The sequence below is a fragment of the Paroedura picta genome, chromosome 13 (assembly GCF_049243985.1).
Source record: "Paroedura picta isolate Pp20150507F chromosome 13, Ppicta_v3.0, whole genome shotgun sequence".
NCBI lineage: Eukaryota > Metazoa > Chordata > Lepidosauria > Squamata > Gekkonidae > Paroedura > Paroedura picta.
In genome coordinates this window covers 38,998,089-39,025,601 of record NC_135381.1, presented here as the reverse complement: position 1 = coordinate 39,025,601, position 27,513 = coordinate 38,998,089, and the positions used below count along the sequence as shown (strand labels likewise).

Genomic DNA, 27,513 nt, shown 5'->3' with positions numbered 1-27,513 from the left:
GTAACTCCTTGGAATTCAGCCTGTGTGTCATTAGAATTTTGTGTGGCTACAAGCTCCATTGAGTACCTTCACATTAATATCTGTGCTGATGAATGACAGCACTTTAATTGGTTAAACAAAAGTTAAGGGGAACAAAAACAGGCTTCCTCGGGAGGTGGTGGGTTCTTCATATTTGAAAGTTTTTAAACAGAGGCTGGATAGCCATGTGACGGAGAGGACGATTCTGTGAAGGTTCAAGGGGGTGGCAGGTCACAGTAGATGAGCAATTGGGATGTGAGTGTCCTGCATAGCGTAGGGGGGTGGACTTGATGACTCATCCCTTCCAACTCTATTATTCTACTAGTAATCAAGCCCGCTGTAAAAAAAATACAGCGGGCGCTAGGCAAGGGAGCCACCGGCAGTCGCGCGCAGCGCGGCTGCCGGGGGCTCCCTTGGCCGGCGGCCTGACGTGGCGAGAGGCACTTTGCGCCTCTCGCCTCGTCAGGCTGCCGGGCAGGGAGCAACTGCGAGCCGCGCAGAGCGTGGCTTGCAGTTGCTTCCTTGTCAGCAGGGCGGGAATCAGCCAGGCCAATCAGCAGGCGCTATTAGCCCGGCCGATGGTCTGTCCGGAGGAAGGGGCCAATCGGCACCCTTCCTCATCCCGGACACAGCCCGCCCTAACTCCTCCCACAAAGCCCTTAAGGCTTTATTTAGTCCGCGGTGCCCGTGGCGCCGCAGGCTGTGTTAAGATGATTCTATGAAATGCACCCAGCATTGCTATGGCTAACTTGTATTGGTAACCATCCTGTTCAAGAAGCCTGCCAGATTGATCTGGAACAGATACCTCCTCTGTGATTTCACTATCTGAAAGAAAATCTGAGTTAACTTAAGGGTTTGTGCACTCTCAGAGGAGTCATAATGCACGGATGTACAGGATCTCCTCTTCCTGGCAACCTTGTGGGCCAGTTATGGGAACACTCGTGGCCACAGCCAATATTATACTCTTGCCCACAAGAGCTAGTTGAGTGATGTGGGGAGCCTTCCCCTTCAGAAATGTGAACCTCATTCTGACAAAAAATCCAATTTCTTGTCTCATGGTTTTACAAAAGATGATAACATTTCATCACTAAAGGGGTTTTTATCCCCCTCACTCCCGTGAACCCTTGGATGGTCGTCCATGGTGTCTTTTGGAGCCACAGCTGCACCTTGCTCAGGATCTCTGCTGGAATAATCCTCTGCTGTGCTCTTTTATTTATTTATTTATTTTTGGCCGCCAGGCTGGACCGGCCGTTTATAAAAAGCCCTGGAGGAAGAAGAGCTGCCCTCGCCCAAGGCGGATGTTGTTTAGGCCAGCTTTTTTGTTTTGGGCTTTCTTGGGCGGCCCCGGGTGGGGTGGTGCTCACCTGGCCCTGCTGCCTCTCTTTCCAAGGCCCCTAAGAGAGCCTGGAGCTTGTCTGCTGAGAGGAAGTCTTCATTGTCCCAGAAGAACTCAATCAGGGATGAAAGGAGCTTAGCTGTGATGAATAAGGCTCTCGAAATGGCCACCACAGCTCCTTTCCCACCAAAAAAGCCACTAGTAGGCCTAGCAGGCCTTCTCCTACCACTCTCACTAATCTCCCCTCCAGGCGGTCGCTAGCTGCTAATCTGACTAGCAAACAATGAAGCTGGAGGTGAGGGGAGAAGGGAGGGGTGGGAGGAAGGAAAGAAGGCTAGAAAAGTTGAAAGGATTTAGAGCAATGAAAGTAGCAGAGATCTCTGTCTACGCTGTCTCCCAATCTCGAGGCAGGGGAATGAGACGCTGCACACAGGACAGGAAGGGAGGGAGGATGTTTTAATTAGCCCCTGCCTCCCTGAGAAGCCAAAGGGAAAACCCATCCTTGCAGATGTCCTCCGATCCAGGGGGAGAACATGTTGGTGCCTAAACTTCCTTCATAAAAACACAGCTGGTAAAGTTTTGACTTTAAAAAAGAAATTATTAAAATTTAGCATTTAGACAGGTAATCTGGATTAGAAACTAGCTCTAAATCACCGTTTTGCTGCTGAATAGGAAAAGTTTGGCAGCTGGACACCACTGCATCATATATCCAAACATTGAAATGGATCAACTTTATCTAGCACGCCAATGTCAACTGACTGGTGATATCTCCCCAGCTCTGAAGCCTGAGATCCCTTTTTCAGTTGTGAATACTAATGACTGAATCTGGGGGTTTTCTGCTTGGCAAGCATGTACTCGACCACTGAACCAGGCCCCCTTCTGAGAGAAAGGGAATTAGATAATTCATAGAGCAGAAGTCCATTGGTGGCTTACTTTGCCACAGCAACTGAGGGAAAGTAACATGTTCAGTGGCAGTAAAACTCTGAATAATAGTGCTAGCAGACAACATGGAGGAAGACCTTGGCCTCTATGTTCTGTTGCTGTCTCTGATAGGTCTCTTTATGAATAATAATGATGTTATACTAGATGATTCTTCCTGTGTTCTTATGTAACAAGATAGGCCAGGATCTGTGCTAAAAATGCCTCACAATCAACATGATTCCTAGTTGATATGAAAAGCTCAGGACTAACCCTAACCATCAGTGAGTGGACTGCTTATGTGTTATTTCTGAAACACACCCCCAGCTGCTACCGACTTTGCTTTTTCTAAAGTATCTAACCTCCAATTTGGTTTTCAAGGACAACAAGCAAGCATATTAAGGAGGAGAACGAGCACAATTACAGTCTCCGTATATGTTAAAAGTAGTACAGGAAGCTTGTTACCAGATGGTACCCTTGATTGTAGTAATAACAGAGGTCATGCTCCAAGGGGATTAGGCATCTATGTTTTTGTATAAGCCTGACTAACTCCACCAAGTAACTTGGGAGATTTTCATACTGAGCAGGTCCACTTGCCTGTTGCGTGGTGTCCCCATTGACCATATGAGGTAGAAGTGGCCCTTCATTCAAAACGGGTGTGGCTTCTAATGGAGGTGGCTGGTCTGCCATCATAGCTGAAATTACCATGCGTTAACAATTTCTCTTGCATCAACCACCTGGCGAAACAAAAGACAGGTCCAACGTTAGTAAATTTTTATTAAACAAATAGCTGGCTTTGAGCTTTTGACTCAGGTACACATTCACCTGGCTGGATTTATCCGTCCAAATGAAACCACCAATTTTGAACATGAAAGCTTGACAGTAAAAGTCAGACTTCTAGGTAGACAAGGGGAAGCAGGAGACACACTGAACCAACTAGTCCTCCCAATTCAGAACTAGGATTACATTTTACAGACTTGAAAAAAATGTTGCCTGTGGTCAGCATTAACTAACTTTATCATATGCGTTCGTATCTCACTGAGATTTAACTGTACATGTTCCTCTCTCCTCAAGAGTCAAGGTGACTTAAGGAAATGTTCAGTTCTTCATGCCATTAAAGGTTTATTGATTTGATTGGCATTCAATTGTACACCATACTTTTGCCTTCTGATCAGAAGAACAAATTAAGTTGAGTTAAGGGAATTGTATGCTGTGCTTAGCATATCAGATCCTCCATGAGACATGGAGATATCTGGCTTATCTAGGGACCAGATGACTACAAGTGCAGTATGCATGTTTATGAAAACATTTCTAGCCCATCTTTCTGACAGCTCAGAGTAGCTTCCAACAGATAATAAAACAAAACAACAAAAATAATTGATAGACAGAACTGGCACCACTTGCAAGCTATTTGAATGTCTTTTGGCTGTGCTTACAAAGGCTCTATCTCTTTTTTATCCCAAGGCCAGTTCTCACGGCCAGGTCACACAACAGAGTAGGCGGCCTCAGCTCTCAGTGGCTCCCAAGGAGTTCGATTGAGAAATGAAAGAAACTACAGTCAGAACTGAGGACTTGTGGATGTACATACATTTGTGCCTTCACAGCGAAAGAAGGGCCAGAACAGAGACTCCAGTTACCTGCACTTAGATCCTCCCCCGTGTTTTAAATAGGCTAACAGTCAATCAATCAATCTAGCCTTTATTGGCATGTCAGTTGAATGGCACACTCAATAAGGCCACAGTCAGCAGTCATTAGTAAACACAATATACACATTCAACAGGGTTAGCAAGATAAGAAACAATACAATCATAATGGATAAAGTGTGTAAAAATATATGTACAAAAAAAGGAAACAAACTATAGGGATAGTGTCCCTCAGTAAGCATTTAATCACTGATTCCTTACAAAATTTTTTGGACTGCATAAAGTCTAGAAGAAATTTGCAATGGAGATCATCAAAAAGAGCACATTCAAGGATTATGTGATGGATAGTATCAGAGATGTTCAAACCACCATAAGGGCAGAATCTTTCCTAGAAAATAATATGTTGGAATCTTCCAGAAAGTATATTGGAAGGGAAAGCATTTAAACAGGTCAACACAAAAAATCTGCAATGAAGAGGGATGTCAAGATTATAATAGTGGTAGAGGTAAAGGTAAAGGTATCCCCTGTGCAAGCACCGGGTCATGTCTGACCCTTGGGGTGACGCCCTCTAGCATTTTCATGGCAGACTCAATACGGGATGGTTTGCCAGTGCCTTCCCCAGTCATTACCATTTACCCCCCAGCAAGCTGGGTACTCATTTTACCGACCTCGGAAGGATGGAAGGCTGAGTCAACCTTGAGCCGGCTGCTGGGATCAAACTTCCAGTCTCATGGGCAGAGCTTTCAGACTGCATGTCTGCTGCCTTACCACTCTGCGCCACAAGAGGCTCTAATATAATATATTAATATAATAATAGTGGTGCATCATCCCATATTGCTTTTGTGAGCCCAACTTGGCAGATAAACAAACAAAAGGACAAGAGCAATTTTTAAACTATATACATTCTTGTCCCAAAATTCTCCTTTTAATGCTTTGTTCATCTGATAAAAGTCTACTGCAATCCCAATTTACTTAAATTTAGCCTGTTGGTCTTACATACTGTTCTAAAGTGGATTTTCAGCTAGTGCTTGAATGTCAGGAGCCAGGCCAGGTCTTAAGGAGATGTTATCCCAGTTCCACAAACACAGACAGTTTGGGAACACAATGTGGGGTCTGTGGTATCTGATGAAAAAAAAAGACTTCATGCTAACCAAAACCTGATTAGGTTTTATGGCGGGTGCCACGTTTGAGGGAGAGGTGTTTTGGCTCCTCCTCCTAATGAGGTTCTCCCAGTCAAAAGACAGGTACCTCTTCTGGTATTGTTATTATTTATGTGTTGCATTTTAATACCACCCTCCCTTGTGACACAGCATAGTCCAATATACATACTCTAGCATAATATAAAATACAATATGCTCCAAAAGCCAGTCTCAGTAAACTACACAACACCACTGAACATTTAAACCATTAAAAAGTTTAACCATTACTTAATTACCATTAAAAGCTGGACTATATACTGCCTCACGATGTATTCAGTGGGCATTTATGATAGGAGGGGTTTTTGGAGAGGGCCCAGCAGATATTATTACCTTACTGGTCTCAACCAAAAGTTTAGCAGAAGAGCTCTGTTTTACAGGCCTGTGAAACTTTGCTAGCTCTGGCAGAGCCTGGATCTCCTCTGAGAGCTCATTCCACCAAGTAGGGGCCAGGACAGAGACTGGTTGAGGCCAGACACGCTTCCTTGGGGCCTGGGATCACCAACCAGTTGGAATTGGTTGAGCAAAGTGCTCTTGGGGAGGGGAGGGGCAAAGAGGTGGTCCTTCATGTATGTTGAGCCAAGGCCATGTATGGCTTTAAAGATAATTATCAAGACCTTAAATCTGATCCTGGATTCAACTGGTTACTAGTGCAACTTGTTCCCTTATCTGCCATTCCCCCCCTTTTGGATGGCTAACAACAGCATGGAGGGAGGGTCGATTTGGTTTTGATCAGCAAAACAGCCCCAGAAGAGTAAGTTAACACCCCCACCAAACATAAATATGCACACATATATACATTACATATGTGTGCAATATAGCCAGGAGATCCTAAGGCAAGAGATGCTCAGAAGTGACTTGCTATTGTCTGTCCCCAACATCACAACCCCGGTATTTATGCCAATAAATGGTTACTGACTGACTGACAACCCTGGTATTCCTTGGAAGCTGCCCTTCCAAGTGCTAGCTAGGGATAACGCAGCTTAGCTTCTGAGATTTCATGGGATCAGGCTAGTCTGGCTGCACAATGTGAACCAGACTTCCACATGGGTTCCAGTAACATTTAATATATTTTGGCAAGGATCCACCCCAGCTTGTCATGGGTTCTGTGCTATTGCACAATACAAGTTATTCCTAACAGTATTCAAAACCAATCCAGCTGCTCAGTGGCTGTGGCTCAGTGGTAAAGCATCTGTTCAGCGTGCAGAAGGTTCCAGGCTAAATACCCACTTACAAGGACATGTGAAGGATATTCACCTGAGACACTGGATAGCTGCTGCCAATTTAAGAAGGCAAAACAGACCATGATGAACTAAGGGTCTCTTTGTGGAGGGGTCACAACCCAGAGGATCCCAGGTTCAATCCTTGGCATCTTCAGTTTAAAAGGATCTCTGGGATTCAGAGGATTTGTGCCTCTAAGGATGATTCTGCAGGGTGGTGCCTGCACCGGGCCACCAGAAGTGAAGTGCTGCAGAGCTTTATGCTCCACAGCTTTTTGTGTCCCCATTGGGGACACATTTCAGTGCTGGATCTGCTCCGGTGCTGAAATGTGTCCCCACAGGTACATGGTCCTCCACTGAAATGTGTCTCCCTGGGAAACACAGCTGCGGTGGAGCATAATGGTCAGGGCTCATAGTATACGGACTCATACTGCGGAGGGGGGTATTCCTTCTGCATTCCCTTTGGCCAGGGCAAACAAGGGCCCAATGTAGAGCAGGCCCAGGAGGGGCCAAGCCTGGCATTGCCATCATGTGGAAGTGGGGATTAGCCCCGCTTTTTGCTCTCGCAGAATCGGCATAAATGTGGTGGTTCCACTCAGTCACCATGGCTACTAGCCTTTGACACACCTATTCTCCATGAATCCAATGCCAAAGCTGCTCACTCCTGTGGCTATCACTACACCCTCTAGCAGTGAAGTAGTATTTCTTTATTCTATCCTGAACCTCCTACTTCATTGGATTCCCTTGAGTTCTGGTATTTTGGGAGAGGGAGAAAAAGTTCTCTTTGTCAACTCTCTCCGCCCCATGCATAATTTATAAACCTCTATCATGTTAAGTCATCTTTTTTCTAAACTGGAAAGTCCCAAAGCCCTTCAAGCTTTTCCTCCGAAGGACATTTGCTCCAACCCTCTGATAATCTTTGTTGCCTTCCTCTGTAGCAATGCTATTTGTCCCATCTATTTCCCCTCCCAATGCTGGGTGGATGGAGGGCAGTTCACTGCACCCTTCCAGAGCACCCTGCAATAATCCAAACCTCACATTGCGATCCACACCCTTGACGGGCAACAGTAATCCATAAAGGGCTGAAGTAAAATTAAAAGATAAATAAAAAGTTACTCTCTCACTGCACTAAAACCCAGGATCAGTATTTCATGGCTGACTTTAACAATAAAAGAGTCTCCAGGAAAGAATGTTGCACAGAAGGGTCATTCAGGCGACTCTAGCTTTAATTATGATTCTTTGAGCTCGATCAACACATCTCAATACGCAGCAAAACATCTAGGGAAAAGTCCTCTGGGATATAGCATGGTTACTAAACAAGCATTCAAATTATTAGTTTAAAAATATCCAGCTGTGAAAAACATGTTTCAAATCGAGTGGCAGGTGGTACTCTTGGGGGGGGGGGGGTAGAAGAGAGCAGGTGACAGCTTGAGAGTTTCCCAAATTCAGGCTATCAGCATGATACAATGTCGTGAACAAAACTACCAACTTATTTTAAGAAACCTTTTGAAATTCAGATTGTTGGTCACACGATAAGGCAGAGTTCCAGCAGCTTTTGTTGAGATCTACCTCTTTAAGTGTGCTTTACACGGCTTTTCTATTTAAAACAAATATTATTCCTTAGAGTATTATTTTCTTTAAAAAAATTGCTTAAGAAGCATCAGAGGAATAAGAAAGGATAAGAAGGCAGCTCCTCAAGGGGGAAAATATCACAGCATTGCAACTCATAAAAAAAACAAACTCAGTAAACAAGATCTGGTGATCACAAAATGTGAATGAGGAGACCACATAGCATGCCCTGAAGGGGGAATTCCACAAGCAGAATGGTATAACAGAAGAGGCCCTGTTGTCCTGTAGGCACCCACAAGTCACCTTCATGGGAGAACATATTTGGATCAAGAGTTCCAAAGGTTCGTGGAGGAAGATCATGCCCCCCCCCCCATAGGAGTGGTGGTAGCAAATTCCATCTGAGTCCTCGGCTCACCCTTCCCCTCAAGAACATATTATTGGGATTGTTAGAACTGGGATGAGTTTTTTGCCGCAGCATCTTATCATCATGGGGCTTTGAATTGTATTTGTATTGGTTCGGTCTTTATGTCCATTTTAAGGGGTCTTATTGGGGTTTTATTCAGATGTTGTAACCCGCCTTTCAGGGAAAGGCAAGTAATACATTAATAACAATACGAAGAATAACAATAACAAGGAGGAGGAGGAGGAGGAGGAGGAGGAGGGCAAAGTCACTGGAAAGGAAGAAGACCTTTGTATACATATGAGCCCTGACCATTTATGCTAAACAATTAAAATATACTTTAAAATCAAATATCACTAAAGGTCCCCAGTGGCCTACTGATTTAGCCCGAGTACTGACATCCAGATAAATACAGCCTCCCAAAACTTCTAAAACTCTATCTAGTTTAGATTCTAATGAGTCTACGGGGAAGATGTTCCCTGGCTGCTGGCAGAGAAACACATTATTCCCCAGCCATAAATGGCAAGGCTTTGGCAAGAGTATACTGCATATTTTCCGAGATGTTTGAATCATCTCTGCGATGAGGCCAGTGAACTGCTTGCAACAACAGTGAATGGTAGGACAAAATTGCAAAAAAAAAAAAAAAAAAGAGAAAATCCCTGCTTGGATACACACAATATATAATAGGGCTACAATCCATTAAAAGGTACTGCTAGTAAAGATCAGCACTGATGAGGACAAATGAGCACAAAGGGCTGTAAGGCAAAAGCTGGTTCCAAACAGTGAAGTTACTACAGGTTCTTTCCCTTCACTGGTATTCACTAAAGCCATTATGTAAAATGTGCACAGTAGCTCAGAGTGTGAGCTGTGAACCTGGAAGCCATATCTTCAGTCATAACTGGCTAGGTCAGGGGTAGTCAAACTGTGGCCCTCCAGATGTCCATGGACTACAATTCCCAGGAGCCCCCTGCCAGCATTCTCTGGCAGGGGCTCCTGGGAATTGTAGACGATGGACATTTGGAGGGCCGCAGTTTGACTACCCCTGGGCTAGGTGGTCTCAGACAAACTTAGGTTTAGTTCCCTGTCTGCAACATGAAAACAGATCAATGACCTCACACAGCAGCTACAATGAAAGCTCTACTTTAAGGCAATCACTTGAGCTTTAGAATCACTTTCTGCTTCTTTGCAGCCCATACACTCCTCAAAGAAGTCAAAATACAAATATACCAGGAAACAGCTGTTTAACAGCTGCTAAAGTTGTGCGACTGTGTAAAGCACCCTTAAGTTCAATGCATTTAATTCTTCCATTGGGACTTGTATCATCTGCAGAACAAGAATGCATCTTTAGGCAACTCATGTTGTAAGACATGAGTACATTAAATGGATTGGCACCAATGCATTATGGCACATTAAATCACCTACAGAAAGGAATACTGGCATTTACTGTATGGGTTCCTTCTGCTTTGAGGAAGGGAGGCCATTTGGAGATGGGGTGATTCCCATCTGTCCATCAAGATGGCAGGACTAAAATTGCTCCAGACATTCTGTCTCTGGGGTGGAATTACGCACTTTCCTCAGTTTGGTAATGCTTGAAGCAGTATCTATACTAAAATACTAAATAAACCTAATTCACCATTTTGGGAAACAAGAAGGCATTCATACGGAGAATACAATGCACCCTCCATGCCTCAGAGCAGAAGGAACCCTCATGCTACATTTCAAAGTTCCTTTCTCAAATTGAGGGGGAGATAATCTTGAAATGGGACATCCAAAGGCAGTTGTATCCCATATTGGTTGGGAAAGTCAGCCCACTCACACCACTTGCTATAACACCCTCCTTCCAAAGGCTGTGTCAGTTGAAGCAAGGCTATTAATTTTGTAGTGTATGACAAAGGTTGATAAGGTTGACCACGTGACCGCCTTACAGGTTTCCTAACCAGCTTGACTTATTCTTTTGCCTTTCTCTGCCTCACATCCCTTCTCTTCCACCCCATCCCACCTTCTTATATGGGCCGCGGGGAAGGCCGCACCACCGCCGGGGAGGAGGGGGGGAAGCAGGCCTTCCCACCGGGCCTAGAAACGTCACACCTGAGGGCAATGCCACCTCTACATGTCTGCTGGGCATTTGACCACTGCTCTGATCAAGCTGATTGCAGTGCACTGTGTACCCTCCTCATCCTGAGTTCCTTCCTTGCAACATAAAATCACCAATGTAGGACAGTGGCAGATTGGCACATCATATATAACATTTTTAATGTGTTTTATCATATTTTATTGTGCTACGGCCTTAAATGTTTCATGTACTGTTGTAAACCACCACGAGCCTGACTGCAGGGAGGGGTGGTCTAGATATTAAATTATAAATAAATAAATACAAATACATTTGCAACACCCCTCCCACCTTCTGAATGGGATCATAGAATCATAGAATCTGATAAAAGGGATATAAGGATTCAGAAAATTCTGACCCAACTTATATCTGAAGAACGGAACTTTTGACTCTCAAAAGTTTATATCCCTAAAATGCTGGTCACTAATTTGATACATGACTCAAACCTAGCTGTTCTGCAGGCCAACACAGCTATCCTCTGAAAATGTTACAGTGTGGTGGCTCTCCAGATATCCATGTACTACAATTTCCATGAGCCCTTGCCAGTACGTGCTGCCCCTACACTGAAGATACACTGAGGGGAACGGACAGGATAGGAGAGCATCTTGTTGAATTGTGAAGAATAAAATATCCACCGGTGCTCTTCAACGCTATAATGGAAGATGGATGTATATGTTACTAGATAATACTCATTAGACCTGGATTGCTCAGGCTAGCCTGATCTTGTCAGATATGAGAAGGTAAGCAGAGTCAGTCCTAGATAGTATTTGGAAAGGAGACCTTCAGGAATGCCAGGGTCATGATGCAGAGGCAGGTAATGGCAAACTACCTCTGACTATCTCTTGCCTTAAAAACCCCACAGAGTCTCTATAAATCAGCTGTGAAAGATGGCAAAAACAACAAAATATCTCCATCAGCAGAAGGTAGTGCAAAGTCACAGGTACTGGGCTAATAAGAGCTTTTGCTTCCTTGACCTATCTAGGTATCTGAGGAGAGCATTGTGTTTAACTGGGCCCCAGAGTAAGTATGCCCTTCAAGCTCACACTCCCCCATACCCAACTGTTCTAGGACTGAGATTACAAGTGGACTTCACAGAGTTCATCCCTGAAACAACTTGGAGGTGTCAGAACCCTGTTGTTCTTACTTATTGACTTATTTATTTGATTTCTATACCGCCCTTCCATATGGCTCAGGGCGGTTTACATACAACATCACAGGAGGATACATGGAACGAATCAACATACAACATAGTCAAATACAACAATAACAATCCAGCAGTGGTTCTGCTGTGATGTTTAGGCAGCTGTATATGTAGAGTATCAGCCCTGTAGGGGTTTGAGTCAGCCTGCTTTGCTTTGTTTATGGCCCTGATGCTCCTTCCTGCATTCCACTTCTCCCCGTCCTCTCATCCCTAATCTGCTTCATCTCCTCCCCCTTCCCCTTTTCCCTTAGAGCCTTGAATCCCCTTATCTGAGTGTTCTGACTATTTGATGTTCTCCCGTTTTCTCTGGATTCCCATGGGAGGGGGGGGGGGAGCAGGAGTTATATGTGGAGACTTGTTTCTTTTGCCTCAATGTCGACATTTTGATGAGAGCACTCCCTTCATAAATGAAATCGTTTGCTTCAAATCAAGAGTTTGCTTTTCTGAGTAACTGAAGGTGTTCAGAGATTGTCAAAACTCACCTATCGGTTCCGATCCCCGTTTGACCAACATGTCTATGGAAAGAGGCTGGGATACCAAAGCCCAAGACAAGGGAGATGAGAGGAAACCTCACGTCCAGCATGGCACAGTGGGGCCTGAGTCGCCCTGCTACATGTCCACAGTTGTGGTGGTGAGCACGCCGAGGCAGATGAAGGGCAGTGCATTACTGACCACCGAGTGGGCCATGTACCTACTGTCTATGACTATGAACCGGGGGACTGGACTGAGGCAGGTCCCGGCAGATGAGATAAGCTTTATCCAACCATAAGGGCTAGCCTGAGGCAGAGGTTCCAATGAACACAGGCTCATGATAATTTATGCAGCTATCATGAGGAGCCAGCCATTTCAAATATTCCAGCCTAGAAATTCCTTATGGGTGATACTGAGATTTTAGCTGGCACCCAGGTTTCTTTTCCTTTTAACTATGTTAGAGTTTTATCATAAAACTGTCCTGACCCAGCAGTAATATCAGGGCTCTCTCAGCCTTACCCACCTCACAGGGCGTCTGTCGTGGGGAGAGGAAAGGGAAGGTGAATGTAAGCCGCTTTGAGACTCCTTCAGGTAGAGAAAAGTGGCACATAAGAACCAACTCTTCTTCTTCTACAAGAACCTAAATAACATAGGATGCCAACCAAGTGTGAACCCAATGAGCACCCTCCTCCATGCCAGCTGTGCCCCCCACAGCAGCCAATCAAACCCCTACAAATGGTTCCAGGAGATCTCTCCACAATCCCTGAGGTAAACTGTGCAGCACAGACTGATGTTGGACAGCCCCCTGCTGTGTGGACTTAAGAGTGAGTGTACACCCACTTCAGCAGTAGACACAACAGTCAGCTCATGGCCATGACATCAAGGGTGGAACAGGAAATGAGAATATGTATCTTCCCATGGTAGGTTGGCCCACCTCTACCTTTCCTTGTGTTTATCATGGCATCTGCCACATCTGCTGGCCTCCTCCAGCCTAAGTGAATTTAAGTCAAGCAGGCACTGCTGTACAAGTTGGTATACCGTATCAACCTGGCTACTGCTAAGAGCAGTTCTGCCACCTCTCAGTGTTGTGCCTTCTGGAACATGGCTGCAAAGTAGATGTCTGCCCTTGGATATGCTGTTGGAAAGCAGATGTCTCCTCTGAAGCACTAGTCATATCCTGTGACCAATGAAGTCAGTAGAGCATTCTATACCAGATGCTTGAGCTCATGTGCTGACAGATTCACACAAGCCCCGTTTTCACAACACTCAATATGATTAAGAGTTCTGGAGAAATCAGAGGCTTGCACATTGTCTATGAAGCTGCTGCACAGATCTGGATCACAGGGCCATCAAGTCCAAGAATGTATGTTTTCACTGGTTCTCCAAGGTTGCATACAGATATCTTTCTAGCCCTGGTATCCAAGATCCTTTAACTGAAGCATTAGAGACCAAATTTGGGATCCTATGAAAGTAAGCCCTGTGCTTTACCATGCACTGCCCCTCCTGAACCAGTGATGTTTTCTATGAATAATAACAATGGCTTGCAGATTATAAAGCAGGCTTGAATTGAAAAGAAAACAGGGCCCTGTCCGAACTCCCACAGTTCCTCCGGGCCTGCAAAAGGGAGCTCCTCCACCAGGCATTTGCCTGAGACCGACAACAGGTCCCCACTCAAGACATCCTCTCCATGGCCTGAACCAGTCTGTCCTTTTTACCTAAGTTCTGTCCCTATTATATTGTTTAAGATCACTTAAATTGTGTTACTTAGATTATTGTTGTTGATGTATTTGCTTATGTTGTGCATTGATTCGTTCCATGTATCCCCCATATTGTATGTGAACTGCCCTGAGCCATGTGGAAGGGCAGTATAGAAATCAAATAAGTAAGTAAGTAAGTAATTTTCTCAGTCCAACTATCCAAAGAAAAATACATTTCTCCACAGGAGTATAATTTATTCTTCAATCCATGGGTTGTGGGGTACGCCACACTTAAGGGAATATTCAGGGAATATTAAGGGAATATTCAGCTTGGAGAAAAGGAGGTTGAGAGGGGAAATGATAGCCCTCATTAAGTATTTGAAAGGCTGTCACTTGGAGGAGGGCAGGATGCTGTTTCCGTTGGCTCATGTACTCTGTGGAGCACCACTGTATCTCTAATGTTTCCCTCTCCATCCTCAGAGACTACACCTGGAGAGTGGAGGGCCACCACAGGGACATCGACGGAAGAGACCTGAAGTACTTCTTTACCATATTGGTGAAGATTGCAAAGACTTTTAATAAATAAAAGAAATTAATGTTAAATGAAAGGCTTTTATTTTTTAATTCTGCCTGACCTTTTTCTTTTCTTTGTAAAAAAATTTTTGGGAGCAGCCTCTGCAGTGGGGGAAATGTCCTCTACATCCACAGCTATCCTGCTCTTTTTAGTTTGGCTTGCCTGTCTATCAGATTCCTCCGATGGTTTTTAATTGACGAGGCTATGGCTAACGTGTATTGGTAACCGTTGCTAAGTGACCTATAACAGGGGTAGTCAACCCGTGGTCCTCCAGATGTCCATGGACTACAATTTTCATGGGAATTGTAGTCCAGGAACATCTGAAGGACCACAGGTTGACTACCCATGACCTATAACAGGGGTAGTCAAACTGCAGCCCTCCAGATGTCCATGGACTACAATTCCCAGAAGCCCCTGCCAGCGAATGTAGTCAATGGACATCTGGAGGGCTGCAGTTTTACTACCCCTGACCATCCTGTTTAAGGAGCCTGCCAGATTGATCTGGAACAGATACCTCCTCTGTGATTTCACTATCTGAAAGAAAATCTGAGTTAACTTAAGGGTTTGTGCACTCTCAGAGGAGTCATAATGCACGGATGCACAGGATCTCCTCTTCCTGGCAACCTTGTGGGCCAGTTATGGGCACACTCGTGGCCACAGCCAATATTATACTCTTGCCCACAAGAGCTAGTTGAGTAATGTGGGGAGCCTTCCCCTTCAGAAATGTGACCCTCATTCTGACAAAAAATCCAATTTCTTGTCTCATGGTTTTACAAAAGATGATAACATTTCATCACTGAAGGGGTTTTATCCCCCTCACTCATGTGAACCCTTGGATGGTCGTCCATGGTGTCTTTTGGAGCCACAGCAGGATCTGGTGCTGCAGCTGTGAGGGAGGATGTTTTAATTAACCCCTGCCTCCCTGAGAAGCCGAAGGGAAAACCCATCCTTGCAGATGTCCTCCGATCCAGGGGGAGAACTTGAAATATCTAGACTCACTCTCCTGTGCAATTCTCCCCACATCCCCAAATAAACACATCTGCAACAGCCTTGTCAAGCTACTTTTCAGAATTTCTCCACTGCAGAAGGGCCACCCGTGAGTTCTTCAGGTCAACTGGCTTCCATATCGCAGAATTCAAGGGAGGTCAGAAAATGAGATTTTTGACAAAAACCTAATTATAAAGTTAATCTGGGGAGAAAGGGCACCAGTGCAGACCACCATATCTCCATAATAGCAATCTGTTCATAACTAAAGATATGTTCTTATTAAATCTTTGAAAATCATTTGAAATGTTTCCGAAGAGAGCTTATACGAACCCCTCTCTGATGGATATTTGGCTTCTATCCCAAAACTGCACCACATGTTAAACTGAGACACTGGAAATGTTTCTTAGGCCTTACCCAACAAGTACCCACAGTCAAACATTTTCTGCATGTACAAATGGAAAATACCCAAATAATTAGTATGTGAAACAGCTTGACTGTGGTGGGGATAAATTGCTACAGACTGGGGGGACGGAGGAGGCCAACCTATAAACCTTGAATTCCTGAAGTACAAATGAAAGGCTCTCTCTAGAAGGAACTCTCATAGAACTGGACAGTTCCATAAATCATGCCATCCTATTCCTCCCTATTGCTGCGAAGTAAAAGCATTTATTCCTGCATTCACTGACTTATATATAATCAACATCATAATCACATACAGTCAATAAACAAATAAAGGGGCAAGAACAAATAACAAACACCACGAGGCAGAATAAAACAATAGAATAATTAAAAGTGAGGGCTCTCCCCTCCTAAAATTAGCAGGCAACAAAAAGCAGACAAGGACACACACAGACACACAGAGAACAATAACCTGAGAAAACAATCAATTGTTTTACAGCTGGTGCCTAAAACTTAACAAGCCAGGTGCCAGGTGAATCACAACAGGAAAGGAATTCAGTCATTAAAGTTGCATACTCTGGAGTTCATCCATTCCAGGTGAGGATATACACAGTTGGGCCCTCTCAAGTAGATTGGAAATGACAGGCAGGTTTGCTTGGCAAACTTAAAACGATTATCAGTTGCGGAAGTAGCTGCATTATAACTTAGCCACATACCAGCACTAAAAGATTATTGTTGTTGTTGTTGTTGTTGTTGTTGTTGTTGTTATTTCGATTTATTTCCCACCACTCCTAAATGGCTCGTGGCGGGTTACAGTGTCTTAAGCACAACCTCTAACTTTTAGCTTTGTGCTAGTTAAACATATTTGGCATCCTTAATTTCCATCATGACAGCCTGCAATCTCACATTAGGACCTGAGACCGTTCGCTTCTCTGTGCAACCATTTAAAACAAGAAAAACTTGAGCCAGTTAATCTGCAGTTCAAATTTCACTTTAAGCAGGAACTCTGCAGGTTGCCTTAGGCAATTCACGGTCTTGAGAATACATCAGATATTTTTTGGGGAATCAGTGTCAGAGTAATGATTAAAGACTAAAATTCACCTAGTCTCATTAGCTCCCTCATTTTTGTTTATGTGATTTATTCTTATTTGCCACCAATTTCAAAGGGAAACTCAGGAGGCCCCCTGTCATCTATTAAGGGTGTATTTTGGATCCAAGTTAGACATAATGGATTACCCATCCGGTACAGTTTAAATTCTAGCTAGGAATAGGGAATAATTCATGCAGCAAACAGTTTGTGTTGGAGTAAATCTGGAAGTGTCCTATTAGTACTGCAGTGCTTACGCTCCTTTGCTGCCCCACTGACAACCATCTGTCATTGCCTTCAACTTTTAGAAACACACAATAAAGAGATGGGGAAGCTCATCTGAGATTTCAGAGTGGAGGTTTACTTGCAGGACAGGAAGTGGAAAGAGGGTGTTTCAACTAAACCCTGCCTCTCTGAGTAGCTGAAGGGACAAACCCATCCTTATAGATGTCCTCCAATTCAGGGGGAGAACTGTCAGTTTACAGCTGTGCAGACGACTGGTACACAAATCTTCCACAAAGTTGTAAAAAATTCAATTCTTGAATTATATTTTAAAGTGATAAGTGATATTAAAAGTTACATGTAGGCATCAGCAAAATTGTCAAAGGCTTCATGGCTGGGATCCACTGGTTATTGCAGGTTTTCTGGGCTGTGTGGCCATGGTTTGCTAGGTTTAGTCCTTGATATTTTGCCGGTAACTATGACTGGCATCTTTAGAAGTAGGACATGGTAGATGGCTCTCTCTCTATGCCATAGTGCCCTACTCTGAAGATGCCATCTGCAGCTACAGATAAAACATCAGGGACTAAAACTACCAGTCTACAGCCACCCAGACTGGAAAACCCACGCTATGTAAACACCGGCCTTGCACCTGAAAGAAAAGAGTGGAGTAGCCTGCAAATCCCATTGCTAAGTGACCTATAACAGGGGTAGTCAACCCGTGGTCCTTCAGATGTCCATGGACTACAATTTTCATGGGAATTGTAGTCCAGGAACATCTGACGGACCACAGGTTGACTACCCATGACCTATAACAGGGGTAGTCAAACTGCAGCCCTTCAGATGTCCATGGACTACAATTCCCAGAAGCCCCTGCTAGCGAATGCTGGCAGGGGCTTCTGGGAATTGTAGTCCATGGACATCTGGAGGGCCGCAGTTTGACTACCCCTGACCTATAAGATACCTCTGCCCTGAGAAGGCTCCCTTCCCTATCCAAAGATCAGTTGTTAACAAAGCGTGAGAGATTTTTCACTACCTTAGGACAAAAACTCACCTCCCTCCACAGCTCTCTTCTCAGTACAGACAATCTTAAGAGTACTCTGGAGTTGGAATGAAATATAGTAAGTGATTTAGTATTTCCCACCTTCTACCAATGCTAGGTTTTGTGTATGGTGTCTGCTTGCTGAATGTAAAACTTATTTTACGGATCCTTTCAGCCAATGTAAGTCAAACAGAAAAAAAAACCCAACCTTCAAATATCAAACTGAAAGAGTAGGCACCGGAAACCAGCAATAATAAAATTGATACCCTCCTAGAAAAAAGTCTTTTGAACACACACAAAAAACATGTTTGGCTACATCAAGTACTTGAAAGCTTTTAATTGTTAGTTTGTCAAAGTGTCCTTGAACCTTTTGTTGATTGTTCCTTCACAGCAAAGACTACTTTTATTAAAGGCAAGGTTAAACAGATTTCCACAACCAAGTCAAAGTATTAAGTCTATTTACGTACACTGCATGTTTCAATAATTATGATAGCTAGACTGCCAAGGTGCCAAAAAAGCAAGTGTCAACTATTTATTTATGTATTTGATTTATATACCACTCTCACAGAGACAGGCTCAGAGAGGTATACATCAAAAATAATAACTAATGTGAGAGCATCAGAAAAGCCATTTTGGCATACTGTATGAAAGAAGCTAAATCTAGCTCATGTGCGTGTGTTGAAAGGAATCAGACATTTCCCGTTGACTGTTACGTTCACTGCTCAAGCCTGAATTCTATTTTCCATTTACCAATATGCCCAGAACATTATTTTATTATTATAACTAATAATAGTAAGGTGGATAAATTCATATCAATGACAAAAGCAGCAAAAGCTGAACCATTCATAGATCATAGGAGTTTCCATATACCAGAGAAAAATCTTCTCATTGTGTCTTACCAAAAAATTAACCAAAAGAAAAGGGGGGGGGGGGTTTCGCAAAAATGATTTTATAAGAATTGAAAAAGATGCCAGAAGGCATACAATGTTGACTGTAATTGCCAAAAAGGGGAGGGGGGGGGAGAGAACAGCAGAATAAAGGAAAGGTTACAGAACCCAGGATAGAGAGATTATAGGACAGCAGAAATAAATCTCCAAATCTATTTCTCCCCCCCCCCCCCATACACACACCCTTTACAGCAGGGGTAGTCAAACTGCGGCCCTCCAGATGTCCATGGACTACAATTGTGAATGCTGGCAGCGGCTCATGGGAACTGTAGTCCATGGACATCTGGAGGGCCGCAGTTTGACTACCCCTGCCTTACAGTTTCTCATGGGCCCTTAGACTGGGTCTATCACATAGGCAACAAGGGGCCCATTCTCAGACAGTTGAGTTTTCCATATACTTCGGGAGTTCCTGAAGAATTTACAAATTAAACTACCAGTACAAGCACCTTGATGTGAGCTGAGAATGCTCAATAAACTCAGTGCTGAGACCAGATGAGAATCAGTTAAGTAAAAAAAGGGGGAGGGGGAGGTGAGATTTGTCTGTTGAAGCCCTAACAGCTTTAGCCTATCTTGGAAGGAGAGATTTGGAGGGGAGACTGTCCCCTAGCATTTATCCCAATGTGATTCCTCACAGGCTCCCTGCTTTTTTTTCAGATGCACTGGAAAAAAATGCAGCTAGTCTTGGAAGGGAGAATGTTATCTGCATGCACGAGAAGAGTCTCATAGATATCGTTCAAAATTCACAAAATGTGCTCTCTGGACTGAGCCAGTGAGGAGAACCTGATGGAAGATGTACAAACACAGCAGACTGGAAAGTTGTAGGAGCAAAGGAAAAATTTGCTGTGGTTATTGATTGATTATTAGCAGCATATACTGTTACTTTTAGGTAGGCAGATTTAAACCATTGGGGCGGAAATCCTTTGATTTTTTTTATTTTTGAATGACAAAACCCTTATCCTAAAAAACATTAAACTCATTCCCAATGCTGGCCAGTTTGTAAAATCCATACTGCAGAAACTAAGTGATAAAGTAGCAGCAGCAATGCTCAAATTCATATATCAGCAATCAGCATAAGTATTATTCAGGAGCAGCAACAAAAAAAAAAAACAGAAAACAGAGAAATTAATACCCCCAGAACCCAATGCCTGTGGCCAGAGATACAGCAGAACTTACCTATGTAGGGAGTTCCCTGGCCAAGGCTCCACTGATGAGAAATTTGACCTATGCCTGCACCCCCTCCTCTTAGGAACCTGGAACACACTTAGCAGGTCACCTGAGGAAAATCTAAATGTTCAAGTGGGTTCATATGGGGGGAAAGCCTTTGATGTACCTTGAATGCAGACATACAGTTTTAAACACCATCTGTTCGAATTGACTTTAGAAACCACCTGGGAGCCAAAAAAAAAAAAACATACACTGCAAAAAACAGTGCTGTGTTTCTCATAAAGGCCACATCCGAATAATATTCCGGGGTAACCTTTACAACCACTGATTCCAAACTCTTCCCAAAAGCAGCCCTGCACAGAACATGCTGCAGTAACCCAAATTAAAGTGCACGAAGCAAAGACTTCGATGTTCCCTTTTAAACTGTTTTCATCCTGAATCCTAAAAAGATTCTCAAGGCAGCTTCCAAAGAACAATTTTAAAGAACAATTAAAAAAAATTAAAATTGGCCGAAGTCAGCAATTATTAACAAAACAGCCATAAACATATCAATTAAAAGTAAAACTCAACAGATTGAAATCTGCAATAAAACCACCATTATGTGGGTGTAAAATTATCATCTCTCTCTTTTCAAAGCTTCATTTTAATTTGCCTAACTCAACAGTGAACTCGCCTGTGTATTTTCCATCCATAAACTGACATCCATGACCCCTCTACGTCAAATGGATGTCATTCGAATTACAAGTAGGTTTGCAAAGTGGATTCCTGCTTGCTGTTTCTAAATTGTTACTGGAATAGGGATTAAAAAATCTCACATTTTTAGCTGCCAGTTTAGGGTTTCCAGGCAGCAAGCAAGCAGGCACTGCTTCCAGGCTTTACTGTAACATCTAGCCGAAAACAATGAAAATAATCAGAAATGCAACAAGTGTTTTAAAATGTGATTGCTAAAAGAAGAGATAGTTCAACAGCTAAACCACCTGTACACAAACAATTACATGAAAGTTCATTAACCTTAGAGTAGATTCAGGTGGGTCATAGGCCCAAAAAGCTTATACTCTGAATTAAACTAGGTTGGTCTTAAAAGTGCCACTGGACTCAAACCTCGTTCTAATGTTACAGTATAGACCAGGGGTGGTCAAACTGCGGCCCTCCAAATGTACATGGACTACAATTCCCATGAGACCCTGCCAGCATTCGCTCGTATAGAGCCATTACTAACCTGTTGGGCACAATCTGAACATCAGAATCAAATCCCAGCTCTTGACAGGAACAAACTTGCTTAACTGCTGGGCTCTTGTGCTCCTTCTCCTCATGCAGAAACTGAGTTTTAAGGCTTCTACCTAATTTGACTTGTCTTCACTAAAAGATGTACTTACCATGTTAAGTAAGAACTGGACTACGGTTGAGCATTCCAAATATTTATTTATCTTATTTATCAACTTTACTGAGGCCCGAGGGGGGGGGGACTCTTTTGCCAAGGGATATCGCCACCGCCGTCTGAGTCCCTGCTCCACTTGCTTTCCCGCCAGTGCCCCTGACTTCCCGCCACCCGCTGGGGGGCACTGCCAGCAGCATCTGCACAGTGCAACACCGAGGGGGAGACCCAGCTATGGTGGCCGCTGGAGAGCATCAAAGGTGAGCCGGTGGCATAGTGGTGGGACAGCCCCCGAGGCAGCAGCCGGGGAGGAGGATGAGAAGGAGCCGTGGCCTGGTACTGACTGATCCACGCACTGGTATCGGTCCCCGGACCAGGGGTTGGGGACCACTGGGTTAGGGTACCTGCCAAACATGAACAATCTGAGAGGCATTTGTTGATTCTGAACTGAGCCTTATGAAGAAGGGAAAAGAGCAAACCAACAATTTTCCATCAAATTCCACTACTCAAACCCTCAATATTGCAATCATCTTCACATCAAATAAGTCAACAGAGCAGAGGAGAGGTGTAACAGTCCAAAGCAAAAGCAGTTTTGAGGACTCCTGGGAAAAGAGAAGTCCAATTTTCCAGCTCCTTCTTTCCCTGCTTGCTCTGATTTCCCCATTCTCCAGTCACATAAGTTCCAGCTGTCCCATTCCCTCCATCTCAATTTCACTGGCTTTTCCCATCACCAATGCCTCTGGCTTCCCTTCTGTTGACCTACTAAACAGCTGCCTCTTATCCTGGCCGAAGCCAATGTTCCAATGTTCTTTGGTTTGCCAAAGCAACACACCATGATGCCTGAACACCAGCAGTTCAATGTTAATGTTGTCTGTACAAAAACTTTTGCGGTAGTTTTAATTCAAAAACATATTATTGTTATTATTATTATTATTATTATTATTATTATTATTATTATTATTATTATTATTATTATTATTATTAGAAATGAAGCCCGCTGTAGAAGAAAGACAGCGGGCGCTAGAGAATGGGGAGGCAGACTGTAGGCAAATAAGGAAGAAGAGGAAAAGCGGTATGGGAGGGAGAAAGAAGGGCAATGGGTGGTTGAAAGGAAGGGAGAAAGAAAGGAAGTAAAGGAGAAAGACAGGAAGCAAGTGAGAGGGAGAGACAGAGGAGATGGAGGAATAGAGGAAGTAAGAAGGAAGAAAGGAAGGCAGGCAGAGAGGTAGGTGAAATGGGAGGGGACAGGGCGGGTGTGAAGGGTGGGGGCGAAATCGCGAATTGGGAGGGGGAGGTGGCGAGGAAAGAGTGGGGATAGAGAGGAGTGTGTGCGTGGATGTGTGTGTTTGTGTGCGTGTCTGTGGGGGCGGGAAAGCGGCGGCGGCGCGATCATGCGGGGGGGGCAGGGCAGTTTGTCTGCTCTGTGTGTGTGTGTGTGTGCCTGTGGGGGCGGGGAAGCGACGGCAGCACGATGGGGGGTGGCCAGGGGGGTTTTGTGTGTGTGTGTGTGTGTGTGTGTGTGTGTGTCTGTGGGGGCTGGGAAGCGGCTGTGGAGCGATCGTGCAGGCGGGGGGCGGGCAGGGGGATTTGGCTGGTGTGTGTGTGCGCGTGTCTGTGGGGGTGGGGAAGCGGTGGCTGATATTCCTGCTCTGCCAGAACAGCTTTCTCAGTGCTGTGGAAAGCCCAAGGTCACCCAGCTGGTTGCATGTGGGGGAGTGCAGAATCGAACCTGGCTCACCAGATTAGAAGTCCGCACTCCTAACCACAACACTAAACAGGCATCCGAGTGGGAAACCAAAGGTGTCCATGGTTGCTACATAGAGGCAGCAAATATCAAACCACCTCCAAAAATCTCTTGAAAACTCTATGGGGTTGCTGTAAGTTGGCTGCAACATGACGGCAATTTTCATTACCACCAGTACCCCCAACATAGGACACAATATTGGATCCTCTGGTTAACAGATTTCTCAAAGGAAGGGAAGGCAGCCATTTCATATCCTATAATCCCCCAGAGGCTGTGCTTACAAAACTAACAAAATAGAGTGTTCAACATACTGACAGAGCCATCCATCTGCAGGGTGGGGAAATTCCCCAAATGGAAAATTTCTGATACTGTATTTTTACATGGAAAATTTTCTATCCCACTTACGTAAATATGACCTTTTGTTGTTAGGGCTGTTGTGCCGCACATTGCATGGCTAAATGAAGCATGAGCAAGCCCTATTGCTTATTATACATACTCCAAGCTTGTATGTGGCATACTTGCCTTCTTTTGCAAACAGTACTTAAATATTTCATTTACAGTATTTGCTGGCGTATAAGACTACTTTCCCCCCCTGAAAAACATGCCTCCAAGTGGGGAGGCCGTCCTATACGCCGGGTGCACTTCAGCTGGGATAGACATAGCTGCCCATAGTGGCCCATAGTCCTGTAATGTAATGTAACAAACTCTATATTTTGAGTGGAAATGTTGGGGGGTCGTCTTATACGCCCAGTCGTCTTATACGCCGGCAAATACAGTACATTTTCTTAGATAACCCCTGTTTCTAGCCACTTCATTGCTCAAGCCTTTAAATCCTTTCTGCTCCCCATGACAAAGTAAATGCTTCTGTTGGAGTGAAGGAACTATTCTGACCAGTACAATCATCACAGTACAACATCTGTGCAAATCTCAGGGTTCTGGGAGTGCCAGTTTTCTACAGTATCACTGAGAAATGATACGTCTACCCCATCTAATGTACACAGAAAGGCTTGTGTTAACACGAATGAGAGAATAAATAATGTCTGCTTCTACAATAAGCTCTTCAAGAATGTAATAAAGAGTTCAGTGTGCATTCCTCACACAAGAATCCAAAACTTTTCATTTAAAACCCGGTTTGCAGAAGAGATAACAGCTGAAAGCTACCAACGTGACCTTGGCAAACTTAATCACAACTTGACTTATGCTACATGCTAGAAAGCGGGTGAAAGTGTAGAAGAGTATTCAGTTTCTTTCTGCAGCAGGTTTATGTGCAACGATAAAGAATGTCCCTTTTGGAAGACTCCAGTGTCACTTGGATGGAACAGAGTGCTACTCACTGTCCCAGAACAGATCCCAATACAATTCCCAGACATAATTCCTTCCATGGAGTTTAATTTATATACTCACGTTCTCCCAAAAACTCCAAGTATAATAATAAATAATAAATAATAAATAATAAATAATAAATAATAAATAATAAATAATAAATAATAAATAATAAATAATAAATAATAAATAATAAATAATAAATAATAAATAATAAATAATAAATAATAAATAGTAAATAGTGGTAAATAATAAATAATAAATAGTAAATAGTGGTAAATAATAAATAATAAATAAATAATAATGAACAACGAGCAACAAACAATGAATAGTGATTAATCATTAATGATTAATGATTAATGACAAATGACAAATACTAAATAATATGTAGCTGCTTTGCCAAACACTTGACAAGCACCCACATAGTAATGTGATTATGTCTGCAGGGGAAAGGGGCAGGACAGATCTTCAGACAGAATTGTGAAGTACTTCTGTTTAGAAATTTATTTATTATATTTACATACCGCCCTCCCCCGAGGCTCAGGGTGGCTTACATAAAATCAGGAAACCATAGTTATAAACAATAACAATACAGTGATAACAAATAGAACAATATAATACAACAGTAGAACAATGAGGAGAACATTAATTCAACTACAGCATACTGACAGCCCCATGGGTTGGATGACCATCTCATGGATCACTGTGACTAGATGCTCCAGGGCCTAGTAGGGCGCTAGCAGTTTCGCTTGGCACAGGTGGAAGAATGCCAGCCACACTACTCTCGTGACCTGAGCCTCCAAGGAGAGGGAGGCATCAAGAATCATGCCCAGGTTCCTGGCGGAGTGAGCTGCATTTCGTCCAGGTTTGGTAGGTGCGCTTCCTCGCTTGGGCCCTTCCTGGCCAGCTACTGGACCTCCATCGTTGAAGGATTGAGCTTCAGAGGACTCTGCTTGAGCCACCTAATCGCTGCTTCCAGGCAGCTGGCTAATCCTTCTGGGGGAGAAGCAGGGCAGCCATCCATCAGGAGGAAGAGCTGGGTGTCATCAGCAAATTGGTGACAACCCAACACAAACTTCTGCACTAGTAGAGCAAGAGGGCAAATAAAGATACTGAAGAGGACTGGAGAGAGAACTGCTCCCTGAGGGACTCCACATGCAAGCTGTTGGCTGCTTGATAAACTCCCTCCTATTGCTACCCTCTTTCTGCAATCCCAGAGAAAGGAGATCAGCCACTGAAGGACAGTCCCTTTGATCCCTGCATCACCAAGGCAGTGAGCTACAAGCTCTTGGTTGACTGTGTCGAACGCTGCTGAGAGGTCTAATAACACGAGCACGCCAACCTGCCTTGGTACAACTGGTGACAGAAGTCATCCGTCAGGGCAACCAGCACTGTTTCTACCCCATGGCCAGGCCGGAAACCTGACTGGGATGGGTCCATGATGGAAGCTTCTTCCAAGAATGCTGACAGTTGGTCCGTGACAGCCCTTTCAAGCATCTTCCCCAGAAACATTAAGTGCGAGACGGGATGATAGTTGATAGTTTGTCACTGGTCCAGAGATGGTTTTTTCAGCAGACGGCAAACCACTGCCTCTTTTAGCTCTTCTAGGAATTCTCCTGTTGCGAGGGAGAGGTTAATTATCTCCCAGAGGGAAGTCTCTACTTTTAAATCGAATGTTTTAGCAGCTATGATGGGTGTGGGTCTAAAGGGCAAGTGGCTGGTTTCGCTGCCTTTAGCATCTTGTCCACTTCAGTCAGCGTGAGTCATCTGAAGTTACTCAGTGTACTCTCAAAAGATGCCCAAGGGGCCTCTAGTTCACTTTCTGTATCTAAGGTTGGAGGAAGGTCGGGGGGAGTGTCAAGATTTCTATGCAAAAGCCTCACAGCTGATGTCCAATTGGTTATAATTTGGTGCTCTTTCTCCAGGGCCGTATAAGATCAAACTATCCTAAATATTTGTGTGTCTGTGAGTGAGCAAATGGGATCCAAATCTAGTAAAATTTGCCGATTTCACCATTGTCTCATAGGCTCTCAACTGCATTCCATGAGATGTTCTCGAAACTTCCTTGAGACTTGCTCCACTCATCTCAGTTCCCGTTTCTTCTTGCTCCTCAACATACCAAGGAACCCTTTTGGGGCGTAGAGGACATCGGGAAGCAATCTCATCAATGGCAGCCATCATTCTGTCATGCCAGTCACTGACCAGACCACTTAGAGAAGCGCTGGGATGCATGGGGTTCCACAAAGCATTCAGGAGTCCAATCATATCCATAAGTCTCCATGGGTGAGCTGAAATCTGCTTGACGCCCAACTAAGAAGGGGGTGGCAGCATTAGCCGGACCTTCAGAGCACAGTGATCTGACCACTGCAAACCCTTAACTGAGAACAGATCCATGTTCAGCCCCATACCGAAAATGAGGTCCAGGGTGTGGCCTGCTTGATGAGTAGGACCAACTACAAATTGCAAGAGCCCTAGCGTCACCACGGCTGACATTAGTTCCAGCCCATTTCTAGAGGGTGGTAGCTTGGCATGGACGTAAAGTCTCCTATAATCTAGGGAATCTAGGCCACTACCTCCTCTAGAAGAGCTGGCAGGGTGTCTGGAGGTGCACTGGGCATATGGTACACCAACAAGATAGTCTTACTCTTGGCTGAGTCCCACCCAACGCCTACACATTCAATTCCTAGAATTGACAGTGCAGGGAGAGCCCTGAAGGAGAAAACCTCTTGGATTAGAATTGCCACCCCTCCTCCCTGCCCCACAGTCCAAGGCCCATTCTGAACACATAGGATAATGCACTTTCAATATGCTTTGGCAGCTGGATTTTCCTGTGCAGAACAGGAAAATCTACTTCTAAAGTGCATTGAAAGTGC

General features: G+C 44.1%; 1 protein-coding gene across 5 annotated transcripts in view; it reads right to left on the bottom strand.

Moving 5' to 3' along the window:
• Positions 1-27,513, bottom strand: part of LOC143822763 (fibronectin type-III domain-containing protein 3A-like) — a 92,748-nt gene that overhangs the window by 50,721 nt on the left and 14,514 nt on the right. For 4 of the 5 annotated variants that reach the window (XM_077308318.1, XM_077308315.1, XM_077308317.1 and 1 more), the window contains one exon: positions 2,870-3,009. The exons of the other annotated variant lie outside the window; for it this stretch is intronic. In XM_077308318.1, the coding sequence (XP_077164433.1) occupies positions 2,870-2,980 (111 nt within the window). In that variant the 5' untranslated portion in view covers positions 2,981-3,009. The remainder of the gene's footprint in view (positions 1-2,869; positions 3,010-27,513) is intronic. 5 annotated transcript variants of the gene reach the window in all.